General features: G+C 32.2%; 6 protein-coding genes across 6 annotated transcripts; 3 read left to right on the top strand and 3 right to left on the bottom strand.

The window, feature by feature from the left end:
- Positions 1–1,286: 1,286 nt before the first annotated feature.
- On the bottom strand, positions 1,287–1,618 carry VMA9 (H(+)-transporting V0 sector ATPase subunit e; the record flags this gene model as incomplete). Its single annotated transcript, XM_020190612.1, has 3 exons — positions 1,287–1,348; positions 1,407–1,474; positions 1,533–1,618. Coding segments are annotated over 3 exons (216 nt in total), but the record flags the coding sequence as incomplete, so codon positions are not given.
- A 1,047-nt stretch (positions 1,619–2,665) lies between these two features.
- ASCRUDRAFT_76207 (DOPA 4,5-dioxygenase family protein) lies at positions 2,666–3,619 on the bottom strand. Its single transcript, XM_020193378.1, has one exon. It carries the CDS (start codon positions 3,474–3,476, stop codon positions 3,063–3,065), a length of 414 nt encoding a protein of 137 aa, XP_020047150.1. The 5' UTR covers positions 3,477–3,619; the 3' UTR covers positions 2,666–3,062.
- Positions 2,814–3,005, top strand: ASCRUDRAFT_35342 (uncharacterized protein; the record flags this gene model as incomplete). The annotated part of the gene is made up of 1 exon (XM_020190592.1): positions 2,814–3,005. A coding segment is annotated over one exon (192 nt), but the record flags the coding sequence as incomplete, so codon positions are not given.
- A 325-nt stretch (positions 3,620–3,944) lies between the features above and the next one.
- On the bottom strand, positions 3,945–8,020 carry SPF1 (ion-transporting P-type ATPase SPF1). Its single transcript, XM_020193377.1, has one exon. The coding sequence runs from the start codon at positions 7,988–7,990 to the stop codon at positions 4,094–4,096; it is 3,897 nt and encodes a 1,298-aa protein (XP_020047149.1). The 5' UTR covers positions 7,991–8,020; the 3' UTR covers positions 3,945–4,093.
- A 2,367-nt stretch (positions 8,021–10,387) lies between these two features.
- On the top strand, positions 10,388–11,537 carry ASCRUDRAFT_76205 (uncharacterized protein). Its single transcript, XM_020193376.1, has one exon. It carries the CDS (start codon positions 10,399–10,401, stop codon positions 11,455–11,457), a length of 1,059 nt encoding a protein of 352 aa, XP_020047148.1. The 5' UTR covers positions 10,388–10,398; the 3' UTR covers positions 11,458–11,537.
- Positions 11,538–12,744: 1,207 nt separating this feature from the next.
- On the top strand, positions 12,745–14,384 carry ASCRUDRAFT_81200 (MFS general substrate transporter; the record flags this gene model as incomplete). The annotated part of the gene is made up of 3 exons (XM_020194584.1): positions 12,745–12,823; positions 12,890–13,153; positions 13,186–14,384. 3 exons carry the CDS (start codon positions 12,745–12,747, stop codon positions 14,382–14,384), a joined length of 1,542 nt encoding a protein of 513 aa, XP_020047147.1.
- Positions 14,385–15,637: the final 1,253 nt, after the last annotated feature.

Here is a 15,637-nt window from a genome sequence, read left to right as displayed (position 1 = left end):
AGTTGTCTATTGTTGGAGTTGATAGTGGTGTATATTGCGAATAAAATGGATTATTAAAGTGAGTTTGCAAGTGCAAATGGTGTTCATTGTTATTGGAAGAATGAAGGTAGGAATGGGAATGAGAATGGGGATGGTTAAGATTGAGAAAGTTTTGTCTATAATAGTTTTTCACATCAGTGTAATTGACTGTTGAGGGAGCAATTTGGTCGTTATTCTCGTAATAGCTATCGTATGTATTAGCATCAATGGTGGTGGTCTTGGCATTGTTATTGGTATTAGTATTAGTATTAGTATTGTTGGTATTGTTAGTATTGTTATTAGTATTGGTGACACTGTTGTTATGATTATAACTTGAATTTGAATTTGAATTTGAATTTGAAATATCTTGGTAATCATCTTCAGAAGAGCAAGAGAGATCATCATCGATATCAAAAGGAGAGTCGATTGACATGTTAAGGTTTTCGTTGTTAATATCAATATTATCGATATTTTCGTTATTTTGGGTAGTCAAATTCTTGACATTTTTGTTTATTTTGTTGATGTTGATGTTATTGATGTTATTATAATCCGAGTTTGAGTTTGAGTTGTACTTTGAATCATTTGAGAAGATGGATACATTTTCAATGTCAGAGTATGAATCATCAATAATTACTTCATTGTTGTTGGAGGATAGAATATTGTTATTGTTGTTCAAGTTGTTATCGACATTGCTGTTTATTTTGTTTATATTGGCCGAGTTGTCATTAGAGTTGTCGTGAGCACTATCATTGTAGGTTTTGTTGTTGTTTTTATTTTTGTTTTTCTTTTTGTTGTTATTATTATTAGTCTTTGTAGTAGTGTTAACTGATTGGTAGTGTTTGGGGATTGGAGGATAATGGAACACCAAGTTTGATTGGGTGTCAGTTTTAATGATTAGGAGAATACCTAGCAAGCAGGGGTGTTGGTTGATGGCAGTGGTGCTATAATTCTGAGCATTGTTAGTAGAAGAAGCATTCATTCTATGGATGAGAAAGAAGATAAGGAGATAAGATAGCTACTATCATTGCACATTCGAGGATTATTTCAAGCGAAAAAAAATAAATGGAGGTGATGAGTGGAGGTTCCACTAAAACGGGTTTCTACAGTGGGTGGATGCTGGATGTTGAGCGGAAGACTACAAAGGAGAGGCAAGGTCAGAGGGAAACAAAAGATGATGTGTTATTGAAGCTGGAGTATCATACAGAGATAACGAGGAAATGAACAAAAGACGAGGAAAAGCAGCAATTAACAGCCAGTGGTAAAGCAGCTCATTCGGCATATTCAGGCCTCAAGTCAGAGCGTCTGGGGGCAACCAAGGGATGCAATTGGCCTGGAAAGCAGAGGTTAGTAGGAGGAAGAGGAAGAAGAGGAAGAAGAGAAATACATACACAAGTAGGTGATGGCCCACATCAAGTAGCACATGGCGAGAGTGAGGATGATAGAGCTCCTCCAGACCCTAGGAGATGTTAGTAAAGAGCAGAAGAAGCAGAGGAAGCAGAGGCAGAGGAACTTACGTTTGGTCGTTTTTGGGAGCAACGACCCAGGTCAATGCAGCCAACAACACGACGATTACCAAACCAAAGACAACAGTCCACCTGGAGCAAAGTTAGTAGTCAGAAGAAGAGAAGAGAAAAACAGAGACAGCAGAGACATACCCACTCATTGTTGAAGATGCAGTTGTTGTTCTTCTCTTCTCTTCTTCTACTCTTCTTCTACTCTTTCGAAAGCAGCCCGTGTGGAACTGCCTCTTATAGAAATCACGTGCAATCCCAAAGAGGCAAGACACTGCGCCGCGATGATCTGGGTGTCGGCAATGCTTTTGCTTCTTCTTCTTCTTCTTCTTCTTCTTCTTCTTCTTCTGTTAGTGCTATTGGTACTTCTGCTGCTTACTCTTCTGGTTTTTCTTTTATCTCTTCTTTTTCTAATTCACTATGGTTTGGAACAACTCTCCTGCTACAGCTCTTGGATCACACACTTCTTCCCCACTTATCTCTGCTTCTGCTGCTTCTGCTCCAATTCTTCTGAACAAACCAAATGTCTCTTCTTCAGCTCTTATTCAATCGCCTCCTCCATTGCCTTCAAGGCCCTCTTCCATATTCATCAACAAAAACCAGCCAGATCAGCTACACCAGCTAAATCAACCAATAATACCCAACTCCAATTCCTTATCTAATTCCTTCTCCAATGTCTATTCCAATGCCCATTCTAATTCCTATCCTTACAGTAACCATAGTTACAATCCCTACAATCGTAATAACAACATAAATAACATAAATAACATAAATAGCATAAATAACACAACTAATATAAATAGCAATAACCAATTACTAATATCAAATGTCAACATTATATTCAGCAACATAAGCAATTTCATAAACTCAATATCAAATTTCTCTTTTCTCCTTCAAAATTTGTACTTGAATTTCTCAAACAATTATATTAACTTGCTTTCCATTTTCTTGCAATTTAAATTAGTATACCAAAATCTAAATCTTCTAACTAAATTCAAAACCAATAAAAGCAAAAGCCCAAATAAAAGCTCAAACAATCTATCAATTGATGAATTTAATAAATTCATTAATAAAAATCCCACTTCTAAAAGAAAAAATATACTCAATTTAAAACCCCTACTTCTATTCATAATATCCACTCTACTAATCCCTTACTTGTTGAACAAACTACTAATCTACGCAAAAAGATTAAACTCCTCAAACAACACTGCTTCTCTCACCACTTCAAACCCCAATACCAATACTAATACTAATACGAATATCGACACTAAAATTAACATCAAATTTTGTAAAGCATTATACGATTACTCTTCCTCAGACTCTACAATTGAACTATCCTTTAAAAAAGACGATTTATTGGCCATTCTAGATAACACTGATCATATCAATAACAACAATTGGCTAAAATGCAGATCAAAATCTGGCCAAATTGGCTACATTCCCAAAAATTATATCAAACTTATCAATCTCGATTAACCAACAAACTAAACTCAATTAATCCCAATCCATCTTTAAAACACATCCAATACACCTCTAAAACACATCCAACACCAACCTCTGCTTATGCCCAATCCACATCGCATGTCGTGTATGATCAATTAACCCTCCCAATTCCGTATTAGGATGAATCAATATATCCAACCCCAAATTATTAAGCTGCAAAAATGGCACTATCTTTCCAAACGTCTCTCGACTATAAAAATCAATCTCAACCATTGCTACTGGATGAGGGCCCATGGGCTGTAGCTCCTGTCTTTTTCCTTTGATAAACAAACTCTTTTCTTCCTCAATCTCTCTCCAAAACTCCCTTCTAATCAACCCCAACAACTCATCAATTTTCTTATTATCTCCCTCATTCTTTAAATTATAATAAATGTGAATGTCATACGTCTCAATATTATCTGAAAACCGTTTGTCCTTTTCTTTAAAATACGAATTTGTAGCCATTTCAATTAATATCTATTTTCTATATCTATATAATAATAGTATATACTATAATTTAATATTCTATTCAACTCAACTCTATTCTATTCTATTCCATAATAACTTTTCTATTCCTATTTATAAACCTCCATCGCTTTCAAATCCATCCATTTCCCCCATCTTATCGACTTATTATTCCACTGATCACTACTAATTGCATTTTTTGACTCCACAGTTTAATAATCTTATTTCTCATCTCACTTCTTTCTCCATATCTTTTATTAATCTTAATAATGCATTACTAATCATTTTATTTAATCAATAACCCATATCCGGATTCATTCGGATTTATTTGTATCGGATTTGTATCGTATTCGTATTCGCATCATATCCGCACACATTCACATTTGCATCCGCATCGTATTTTGATTATAATTTTATTAAACTAAAAAAATGCAAAAAATATAATATACAAAACTGAAAAAAAACTATAACCAAATTGAATTAAATCCTATTCTTTATTAAATTTATTCTATTTTATCCTAATTTAATCAAATAGATTTCATTGCTCTTAATAATTTTCAATAATTTTCAATAATTTCTAATAATTCTTAACATTTCTTAACACTTCTTGACACTTTTTAATTACCTTCTATAAGTTTTTCTGCTTTAGCATCAATCTCAATCTCAATCTCTCCAGATCCTTGTTCTTCTCTACGAATCGCAATATCAGATGATTTGTCATCCATAAAGAAATACTTCAATACATTCTCAATTATCCAACTTCCTCCAAAATCAAACACCATCGTTAACACCAACTTGGTTTTAAATTCTTGTCCCATTGGAACAAATTTTATAGCTTCATTCATTTCCGGCAAAAACTCAGTGGCTCCGGCAAATGCTAAAAATCCACATCCTAATATACCCCAATACATTCCTCTATTATCACGAATATTTTGTCTAAATGGCTCTCCAATATAGTTCACTGCAAATGTAACAACCTGTAACCAGAGCTGTATTATAAATATACCTGTATTCAATAATGATGGCGCAAATTCCTTTTCTAAATTAACTTGAGGTTCTCTTGGTTCTAATTTATAAATCTCAGTTGTAATGTAAATTAATGATACAATATGAATAGCAAATTGCCCCAAAATTGATCCCATTATATATATATTAAAAATTCCCTCTTGAGGTCTTTTTTTAGATAATTGCTCTAATGGTTTTCCCTTTGATATACTTAAAAAACATGATGATATCATTAAACCCGATATAGTTGCTTGTCCGTCTCCAAATTTAACTCCTGCTAAATAAATAACTGATAATGAATAGGCACTAACCAAACAATTTAATGCTAAAATTTTATACATTTGAATAGTCGAAACTAATGCAACTCTACCTTGACGAATAATATTTGTAACCGCTGAAACACTTCCAAGTTTAGATGTAAATGGTGCAGCTACTGATGCATCTCCTAATTTCAAAGTTGGTGCTTCATCTTCATTTTCATCTTGCAATGATCCCATTAAAGTTTCAACGATTTCCCCTGCTTTTTGTTGTGGATTATTACTAATGGTTGGAACTGGTCCAACAACTTTTTTAGAAGCCTCAGCGACTAATCTTCTCATTTCTTTAGTGATAACAATTCCTTGTTTTTCCATTGCTTTCAAGTAATGTGGATTTGTCGGTCCAGGTGGAAATAAATGTGCAATTAATGGTGGAACTGGTGGTTCAGGTTGATTCCATCTTTTCATTAAATCACATTGTTTAGCGTAAACTCTTTTCATTGTTTCAATTTTTTTATTTTCTGCTATTTTTTTCATGCCATGGGTTGTAGCATTTAATAATGCAATACCAACATGTGCTTGTTTTAATGCACCAACATCATTTGTACCATCTCCGCACATTAATGTATTATATCCTAGTTCCTTTAATGAGTTTAAAATAAATTCCTTTTGATTTGGTGAAACTCTTGCATAAACCCATGTATACCTAATCAATTTCAAAATCTGTGGATGATTTATTAGTTTATCTAATGCATACCCAGTTATACAAATATCATAATTTTTGAATATTGATTCATCGATTTCATTTTTTGAATGATATGGTTTAACAATGGTCTCCTTTACATTTCTCCAAACTAGTTCAACATCATTTTCATCTTCTTCATTAATATGGTGGTCCTCTGGTAAATCTAAAATTAATGTTTCTCTGTCAACAATATTAACTTGTTTGGCAACATGAACTGCTGTTAATGGATTATCACCTGTAATCATAACACATCTATGTGATGAATTATTAAGCATATTAATAGTGTCAATTGCATCATCCTTTAATGGACAATGAAAAACTATAAACCCGCCGAAGATTAACTTATTTTCGATGTCATCTCTTTTAATATTATTCAATTTATTTATGGAAATATTGTCTTCTAGTAATTTATAAGCCAATGCTAAGACTCTTGATCCAGATCTTGTAAATGATTTATAAATTTCTTCATAGTTTTCGGGAACATTAATTAATCTTGAACGAATAGTTTCTGGAGCACCTTTAACTGACACCAATATTTTGCCTTTTTGAATTTTCGAAATTGTTGAGGATCTCTTTAAAGCAGAACTGAATTGGAATCTTCTTAAAATCTTAATTTGATCAAGATAAGGAGTTTTATCAATTTCGTTTTTAATCAATTTTTCAAAAGTCACTTGAGTGATGATTTTATTCTTTAAAAGATATTTCAAGTCCTTTTCAATTACGTTTTTAGTATTTGATAATGACCAACCTGAAGCCTTTAAAGTGGCAATTTCCATTGGATCACCAACAATATCGCCATCATCTAGTTTAACTAAAGCATGAGCAGAACCTAAAATATAGTTGGTAATGTTTGAAGCCTCTTTACATTGGAACAAATGTCTTGTGTCACTTGGATTAAAACCAGCTAAACCTTCAAATACCAAATTTTCACCTGTTAAAGTACCAGTTTTATCAAAACAACAAACATCAATTCTTCCAGCCAATGGAATTCTAAAGGGTTCAGTGCAATAGATGTAATATTTGGCTAAAGCAGCTAAAGAGGTGTTAACGGCCATTGTTAATTCCATTGGCAATTCGGGAGGAACCACCGAGGTTATGATTAATATACAGTCTAAGATTAATTTGGACTGAATTCTACCCATTTTAGTACCTTCAACCCAGACATACCAAGAAGCTATAACGGCAAATACTAGTAAAAATAAGATAAAGAAAAAGGATTCCCAGTTACCAACTGAAATTCTTTCTGCGCTGAAAATCATAACTCTAACCAAGGAACCTTGAGATGTTTCAAAGCCGGTTTTAGCTACAACAGCTAAAGCACCTTTATCTGGAGGATTTGGAATGTGAGATTCTGGATTTTTATTTTGAGATTGAGTAATTTGCAAGACTTTGGTACCACCATGTAAAATTGAGTTTTTATCATAGCCTTCAGGATCGAATTTATCATTGCTTGGTCTTAATTCAATTGATTCTTTCAATAAAGGAGTTGATTCACCAGAAAGCATTGCTTCATTAACGATTGCAGATCCATTGATGAGAACCAAGTCACAAGGAATTGAAATTTCATCGTTAGTTGATCTGGTTATAGAGACTAGATCGTTTGGTAATAAATCGTATGAATCAATTTCAACCCATTCTAAAGAACGGAAACAGTATAGTTTAAAGGGTTTGATGGACATTGATCTAAATTCCAATAGAGTTGATCTTCTTTGCCAAACGGTGGTGCATTCAAAGGTTACAACCATAAATAGATTAAAGAAAGAAAAATACCAAAATTCGTCCATGCACCATAAACCAATGCAGAAAATCTGAAATACAAAAAAGGGAGCTGTAGCATGTTCAATGAATAATTCGCCAAAGGTTGGAACAGGGATGTCAAATTTGTTTTGACCATAGTTTAATAACAACGTTGAAAGATCGTTTTTAAGCAAACCAGAAGAATTTTTAAAATCTGAGATGAGAGTATCTGGATCATCAATCTTGAAGAGAGGAGGAACAAAAAGGTTTGATGAACTGTCAAATATAAACCTTCTTTTCTGGAACAAAAACGAGATTTGGCTGATCTCATTACCATTGAGATAAACATTGTTATAATTCAAAGGAACAATTTCACCAGAACCATGATTTTCAATTGGAAAAATCATTATGTGAGTGGCGATACCTAGATGGTCAATTTTATTGTTCAATTTTGTGTAGTTGAAAACAGAATCAAGATTTATTGACCAAAAGGGAGCCAAAAAAATAATGCCATGGATCGTTAGAAGAGCAGTTATGTAGACAAATGTCCATTCTGAACCACCAATATACCTGTTGTACTTTTCAGTGTTGAAGTAAATATTGCAAAAAAAAGGGTATATAGTGAAAAAGGGCCATATGTAAGGCTTTAAGAAGGAGGAGTTTTTGCACAAGAGCTGTGTGGACTTGATCTGGACATTTTCAGGCACTATCAACGAAGGAAGAACCTGGTGCTTCCTCAATTCAGGCGTCTCCAATTCAGGCTTCTGCATCTTGGATAGGTGGTGGAAGCAACTAAAGAGACCTAAAGAACAGCGAAAAAGCTTCTTATTTATCTTTGTCTATACAGCCAAAGATGGCCAACTTGTCCACCTTCCTCCGCGGCTGCTCCGTGGCAGTGTCCGTGCATTATCCGCAGCAGCCGTGACGGATTTTACACCGGATTGTGTTCGGATATTACGTAGTTGTCAAAGACAAAGAGCCCTGCTTATCCGCACGGCTGGCTTCTAGGGCTCGGTGACGCAGGTATAAATGGTTTCTATTGTTTACTGTTTTCACTGCCTATTGTTCCATCGCAGCCTTTTTTGTCCCCATGTCTCACCCCTTCAAAGTTGCCAGATTGAGCTCAAAGACCAGCACCACCATTGCCAAATGTGTTGGTGTAGTCTCTCTTTCAAGTGCGCTGGATGCATCGTCTGCGATCGAAATGGTGGCCACAGACTTGCTTGGACGTCGCTGCGTTTCCAACATCACTATCCACAACAACGCCAGCCAGTTTGATTTGGATTTGCAGTTTGCTTCCTGCTCAAATGCTCAGCCAGCTGACCACCAGCTAATTGTCTTGTTAATTGACTTTGCTGACAACTTTTCAAGTGATAATACTGATGGTTCTGAGGATGCATATGAAGAATTGATTCTGGCTATTAACAACTACACCACTATTTCAGTTAACATTCCTTTAATATTAGTCAACTGTCATAATCTGATTTACAATAGCACCGGTAATCTCAAAGAACAAAATTTGGATTTCACTAGACTAAACAAAATAATTGATTCTTTTAACATTATAAGGTATTTTGAACTAAATCGTAGCCACGATAATAATCTTAACAAAAAGGAAAACCAAACTACGTTGATCAATAAAATTGTTTTTGCTTCAATTCGCTACTTTTTTCCAGACTCCAATTTCCAGAACTGTTTCAACAATAATCAATCAGTTATAAATCTAGATCAACTTCATGATATTTTACTTGGTTTTAATAACTCAATTCTGCGTTTTATTAGCCTTTTTGACAATAGAAACAGTAATATCGACACTGCTACTCAACCTATAACCAATCAAAATTACTTGTCATCCTTAAAATCTTTTTGTTTTAATAATTTTCAATTCACTTTAAATGTTAATCTATTGCCTCAATTTATCAACAATAAAAAATTTAAAATCTTACTATCCAATAATCAATCAATCAATGATAAATTGGATTTCTTTGAATTATACCTGTCAAATTTAAATTTACTACTATCCAGATTTTATAATAATAACTACTCAATCTTTACTCTCCTATTTGTATTATTTCAACTATTAAATCCACAATTGAATCATCTTGACTTTCAATTTATTCCCAAAATCTTTGATTCTTTTCTTAATGATTTATTGGCGTATTTTAAAAAAATTTATAACTTGATCAATTCTAATTCTTATTGTCTACCCTATATTTTAGAATCAAGATTAATTCATTTTATTAGCCTGCTTAAAAAACTCATTTTAACTATTAACAATTTAAAACAATCTTCAACAATAAACTACCTAAATACAAACTTTTTTTCTTCACTTAATGACATAAATCATAAAGAATATGGAAACTTTCTTAAAATATCAGCACTAAATAATAACACCCTTTTATTTTTATTCTCTCATAATTTATTAATATCAAAGATTCATTTTATTAATCAAAATTTAAAATCAAATTTGAAGTTCAATATTATGGCAATCTTATCAATAGATCAATTATTCTCTTTCAATTCCATGCTATATTCAAAGCTTTTATTAAATGATTGTCTAATTTTAAATAATTTAAATCACTTTTTTTTAATCGAATTTAACTTTGCTTTTATTTTCATTCATCTAAAAGAAAAAATTTTTACTAATCTAATCAACTTTAATTCGCTTTATAAGAACTTATTACTATCTTCTCCAAACAAATATTCAAGCCATATAATTTCCTTAAAACATTATGATTTACAAAATAAAGAAACTGAAAAACCAACCACTTTCAAGTCTAATCAAAATTTATTTGTAAACTATCTAACTTTGCAAAATTTCAAATTTATCAGTAACAAAGAATATATTGGAGATTGTTTTTTTAATTTTTTTTACAATACAGATATCTTGTTTCAATTTATTCAAGACTCTATTAACACTAGTGATGATTGGAATTGTTTTTGGAAAATTATTGACAATTTTAATCATGGCAATAAAAATAATTTACTATTCGATTTAATAAAATTTCAATTTAATTTTAATAGAAAATTGAAACAATTTTTGAAAACAAAATATAATTTTTTAAATAATGATAAAGATATTGGGTATCCTTTAAAATTTGATGAATTCTACTTTAATTTCTTTCATAGCTTTGAGACATTGTTTAAATTACATTGTAAATATTTAATGTCACCATTAATGGGGCTAATAATCAATAACGGCTGGAAAATATCAGTAGAGGATATTATTAATATCGTTCAAAACTGGATACAATATTCAATTGTGTTTTGGTCTCAGTTTTTGAAACTATTTGCATTAATCGAAATAATATTTGAGATCTGGTGTTTAGTGGATAAAGAAGGGTTTAGTAAGAAATTCAGCAATTGGAAACTCAGTTTATCTGACAAAAAATTAATGGATATTGATGAGTTTAATTATATTGTTAATCATTATTTTGATGTTAACTTGGAATTTATTAATTTTTTTGAGAGATTGAGGTCAGATAATTATGATACAGTTTTGAAGGAAATTAAAGGTTTCAATCAGGAATTGAATAACTTGAGACAGTATTATAAATCCCAAAATCTTTTTCAGTTGATTAATTGGAGAGATTTTGAGAATTCAATTGTTGATTTTGAACTTACAAGTCAAAATGATATAAATATAAATATGAATGATATTGAAAATAATTCATTACTCGCTATTTCATTTGGTAAATCTGATAAAAGAGATGAGTTTGGTAAGATTGAATATCTTTTCATTTTGTTTAAAAAAGGATTAGTTATAACTGAACTTCAATGGTTTGAAACGTTTTTGCAATTAAAAGTCGATCAAAATCCAATCATTTTTGATAATATAAAGTTTGAAGAAGTAAAAGAAGTGAATGAAATTGGTGAAATCAGTGATTTTAGTGATAATAGTAAGCCATATTCATATTTAGAAGATGATAGTTTATATGATCAGAACAAACCTCTTACATTAATTTATATTACAGATATTTCAAAAAGTGACACACTCATTACATATAATTGCTATTACTCTATTTATGAGTTCCATAAAAGATTATTAAAACCCTTCAATGACTATCAAAAGAATAGAACCAAGAAGAAAACAAAAGAAAATCAACTGCTTTGGAATAAAAATGATAGTAACAGTGATTCAATTCCAAATCTTAGTGCTGACGACGAAAAATTGTTACAAGATTTACTCAGTGGTAAAATACTTGGAAAAAAAGAAATTAAAAAAACATTTATTTGAAATTTTTTCATTTTTTTCTGGAAAACTTTTCTATCGGTGACTGACCTTTATGAAAATGTTAATATTTTTAGTAAAAGCACTCATTGAATATTCTGATAAGTTTTTAATAGCTAATTCATTTTTCAATCTATGTTTCAATTTCTGTTTTAATTTCTGTTTTAATTTCTGTTTTAATTTCTGTTTCAATTTCTGTTTTATTTTGAATTAATGACAGAATTCTCTTTATTCAGGAATAATTAAATTAATTCTTTTTTGGAAAAAAAGATTCCTTACACAGTTAATTAGAATTTCATTTTTAATATTAGAATTTTTTTGTAAATTTGTGAATTACTAAGAATTAGATTTTTTATTCTTCCAATCAGCAATGAAAGAATCAAACATCCTTTGTTTTTTGGTTTCATAGTTTATCAGACGAAAAATTTAGTATGCATATTATTAAGATTGGAAAAGGTGTTATGCTTAAATCAAAACATGGCCAGGCAGATAAGAAAAAGGGCCAATGAAAAAAGCAATTTTAGCAGCTGATATAAGCAACTTATCTTGTCGCAGCTCCTGAGCGATGTTAGTACAATCCATATGACAAGTACCAATAATTTAGATTTATCAACAAATTGGTGCAAATAATAATAACTCTGAAAAAGAGAGAAATCCCCTAGAGAAATTACACAGTTTGGGACGTTAATAGCATGGTGGAAAATGATGCTAGCACTGTGTGGAAGAAGAAAGCTGTCTCCAGCCGGACGGTTCTGCCGTTGTTTCTTTACGGGAGGTGCGTCCGTACATCCAAACAGGAGCGCGTGGGCGGCAGAATACAGAGTGGTGGTTTGCTGGAGGTGCAGGAGGGACATAGTGCTAAGATGCATTCAAGCTTTTTGGCACTGGTTTTGCTTTTCTAGCCAACCTTATCTGGGCCAACCTTTGGGAGAAGAACCACCAAATATAGCGCTTTCGTAATTTCGTTAGCACAAGTTTTTCCATCCCAAACTACCTTGGTGAATTGGTTAGAGGTGTCTCAAAAGTCTGGAAGCTTGAAGGCTCGGAAACTTGAATGCTTATGTCTGAATTTTTGAAAGCCTAAAAGCCTTTTCTTTACTTTGTGTCTAAAAAATTGCTCTAAATGTGCATGATTTGCTTGAATTTTTTTATTCAAGCTTAAATTAAAGAAACACTGGAAATGGTATAAAATGAAGAAAATATCTTTCTGTTGTGTTGATTCATTTTTCATACTATTTATTCGATATCGTTCGAGGAACAATTCAATTTTTTCTTTTTGGTTTTTAATCAAGAATGCTATTTGGTAACTTATTTCACAAGGGTAATCATCAGCAAGCTCCTGGTTTGCTGGAAAACAAAAATGACTCCAAAGGTGACGGTTTTGATGTCGCCGTTTCCAATCTTGATCCGAATGCTAAAGCCAATGCTGTGGATTTAGATGATTCCAAACCTTTTATTGATTTATCTGTTGATTTAACACCAGAAGAAATCGCACGACGTGAGCATTGGTGGTTCAAGCTCAGAATTTTCTTGTGGGATTCAGCTGATAAGCATCCATCTGAAAGATGGTTTTTGTTCAAGTTGGATTTCTTTTTACTTAGTTCTGCTATGTTGGGTTATTTTATCAAAACTTTGAATCAAAACAATATTGCAACCGCTTATGTTAATGGTATGAGTGAGCATTATAACATGGCAAATATCAGTATAATACCATGCAATCATTATGGACTGCAGGCTATATTATTGGACAAATTCCTTCCAATTTAATTTTACACAGAATCTCAGCAAGATATTATTTAGGTGGTTTAGAATTTATTTGGGCTCTTTTAACTGTTGTTCAAGCTACTGCTGATAGCCTAACCCAAATGTATGTCATCCGTTTTTTCATAGGTTTAACTGAAGCTGGGTTCTTTCCAGGTATGGAATATCTTATTGGTTCCTGGTATTCTCCAGCAGAAATAAACAAAAGAGCATCTCTATTTGCATGTGCTGGTATTGCAGCATCAATGGTGTCAGGTCCTTTGCAACAAGCTGTTTTGACTGGTGTAGCAAAAACTCATAAAAAATATAAGGCCTTTCAATGGTTGTTCATTGTGGATTCTATCATTTCATTTCCAATTGCATTCTATACGATGGCAGTTGATCCAAATACTCCATCTACTACAACAGCTCCCTATTTTACTAAACAGGACAAATTGATCGCTAAGGAAAGAAGGAGAAGAATCAGTGCTCAATTAAACACCAGACAAAAGTACACTTTAAAAAAAATTAAAACATTTTTCAACACATGGCATATCTGGGTTTTCCCAGTTCTTTTCTTGGCCTATAATAACACTTGTACTGCTATAAACCAACCAACATTTACTACTTGGATGAAATACGATCTTGGATTATCTCCAGCTAAATATAACATTTATCCAACTGCTTTATTTGGTGCTGGTATCGGTTTTACAATTGTGATTTCTTATATCACAGATTATACCAAAAACAGATTAAACGTATTTTTTGTTCAAGCTTACTTTATTTGTGTTTTAATCGGTTCTGCTTTGCTTGCACATTGGAACATTCCAGTTGGGTTACACTGGTTTTGTTATTTCTTAATTGGTGTTCCCACTGCTTGGGGCCAACCTCAAATTTTTTCTTGGGTTAATAAATTATTGAGATATGATGATATGAAAAGAAATTTCATCGTCGTTTGCACAAACACATTAGCTTACGTTACTGGTGCTTGGGTGCCCAATCTTGTTTGGAACACAAATTATCAGCCTGAATATTTTGTTGGTTTCTCTTACAACGCTACTCTCTGTGGTTTAGGTATTATTTTCACTGTTTTAGCTACTTATTATACCAATAGAGATGCCAAAAATGGTAGATATTATTTGGATGAAAAAAAAGAGGAAGAAGTTACCAGCAGCGGTTCATCAAATGTTTAGTTGCTTTTTTCTCCACTTTTATTTGATGATAGTCCTATAGGTATTATTTTTATTTTTTTATATTTTTAATTTAAAACTACCATTCAATTTGTTACTTTCTATCGGCCTTCTATTGACCTTTTATTTATGCTATACCAAGCACAGATTCTCCCAAATAAGAAATCACTAAGACTTTTCCAAGCAATTGACAGTTGAAGCCTGCATTTGAATATTTTATTCGGCAGTTCGTGTTTTGAACGTCGGCCGTTCAGCTACGGCATGGCCGTTCCGGTCGGCTTCGTCTTTTGTTGTAGGTTTGAATCAACGTCAAAAAGAACAAATGCAGGTGTTGGAGCTGGGCTTTTTGTTTCTGACCCAACGTCTTTAGTAATCACTTTTAAATTATTACTCAACACCAACAAAGATGAAATGATTAAACATGATTTATCCTCCACCTATCACTGGAATCTAGGTGTTGAATGCCCAAAAACTCAAAATGAATTTTTTAAATTATACTTTTTCAGTTCGAAATAGGTTTAATCCACAGTTTCACAGTTTTTTTGTTGACCCATATGGCTAAATGAAAATATAACTGTTGATTGGTAGAGCTTGAAACTATTTTTTATTTAGTTCCTACATTTTTTATTTTCTTGATTAACGTATTAAGATTAAGATTTATTAAAACTGGATACTTCAAATTATATTCTTGAATTTCTTGTATTGGATTGGCAGAATTCAGTTAAAATTGTCTTGGATCAATTCCATTTGTTTAGTGGGTTATTTTGAAATGCAGTTAGAATTAAAGTAATAGTGATAAAGGGTTCTATGGTTTTGAGAAAAAAAAATTTCAGACAATAACTAATTCGGTTGATATGGAAAAAAAAACTAGTCTTCTAGATTATATTTTCTATGGAAAAAAAAGTATAAAGCTATGCTTTTTTCTTTCTGTTTTTTGATTTGAATTTTTGTTTATTATCTCTAATCAATATCAAAAAGTGATCGTTTGGAAAAATGGTTCTCAAATATATAAAGAAACTATTTGGTTGGCAATCCAAAGAAGAGCGTGAAAAACTCAACTACATTGATGATTCCAAGCCATTTATTGATTTATCTATTGATTTAACACCAGAAGAAGTTGCAAGACGTGAGCATTGGTGGTTTAAAACCAAAATCTTTTTATGGGATTCAGCTGATAAGCATCCATCTGAAAGATGGTTTTTGTTCAAGTTGGATTTCTTTTTACTTAGTTCTGCTATGTTGGGTTATTTTATCAA

This window comes from Ascoidea rubescens, assembly GCF_001661345.1.
Source record: "Ascoidea rubescens DSM 1968 unplaced genomic scaffold ASCRUscaffold_7, whole genome shotgun sequence".
Classification (NCBI taxonomy): Eukaryota; Fungi; Ascomycota; class Saccharomycetes; order Ascoideales; family Ascoideaceae; genus Ascoidea; species Ascoidea rubescens.
This window is presented reverse-complemented; position numbering and strand designations above follow the sequence as displayed.

Coding starts and splice junctions, on each gene's coding strand:
- ASCRUDRAFT_76207 (XM_020193378.1), bottom strand. CDS start 3,476: ATGGCTACAAATTCGTATTTTAAAGAAAAGGACAAACGGTTTTCAGAT.
- SPF1 (XM_020193377.1), bottom strand. CDS start 7,990: ATGCAGAAGCCTGAATTGGAGACGCCTGAATTGAGGAAGCACCAGGTT.
- ASCRUDRAFT_76205 (XM_020193376.1), top strand. CDS start 10,399: ATGGGGCTAATAATCAATAACGGCTGGAAAATATCAGTAGAGGATATT.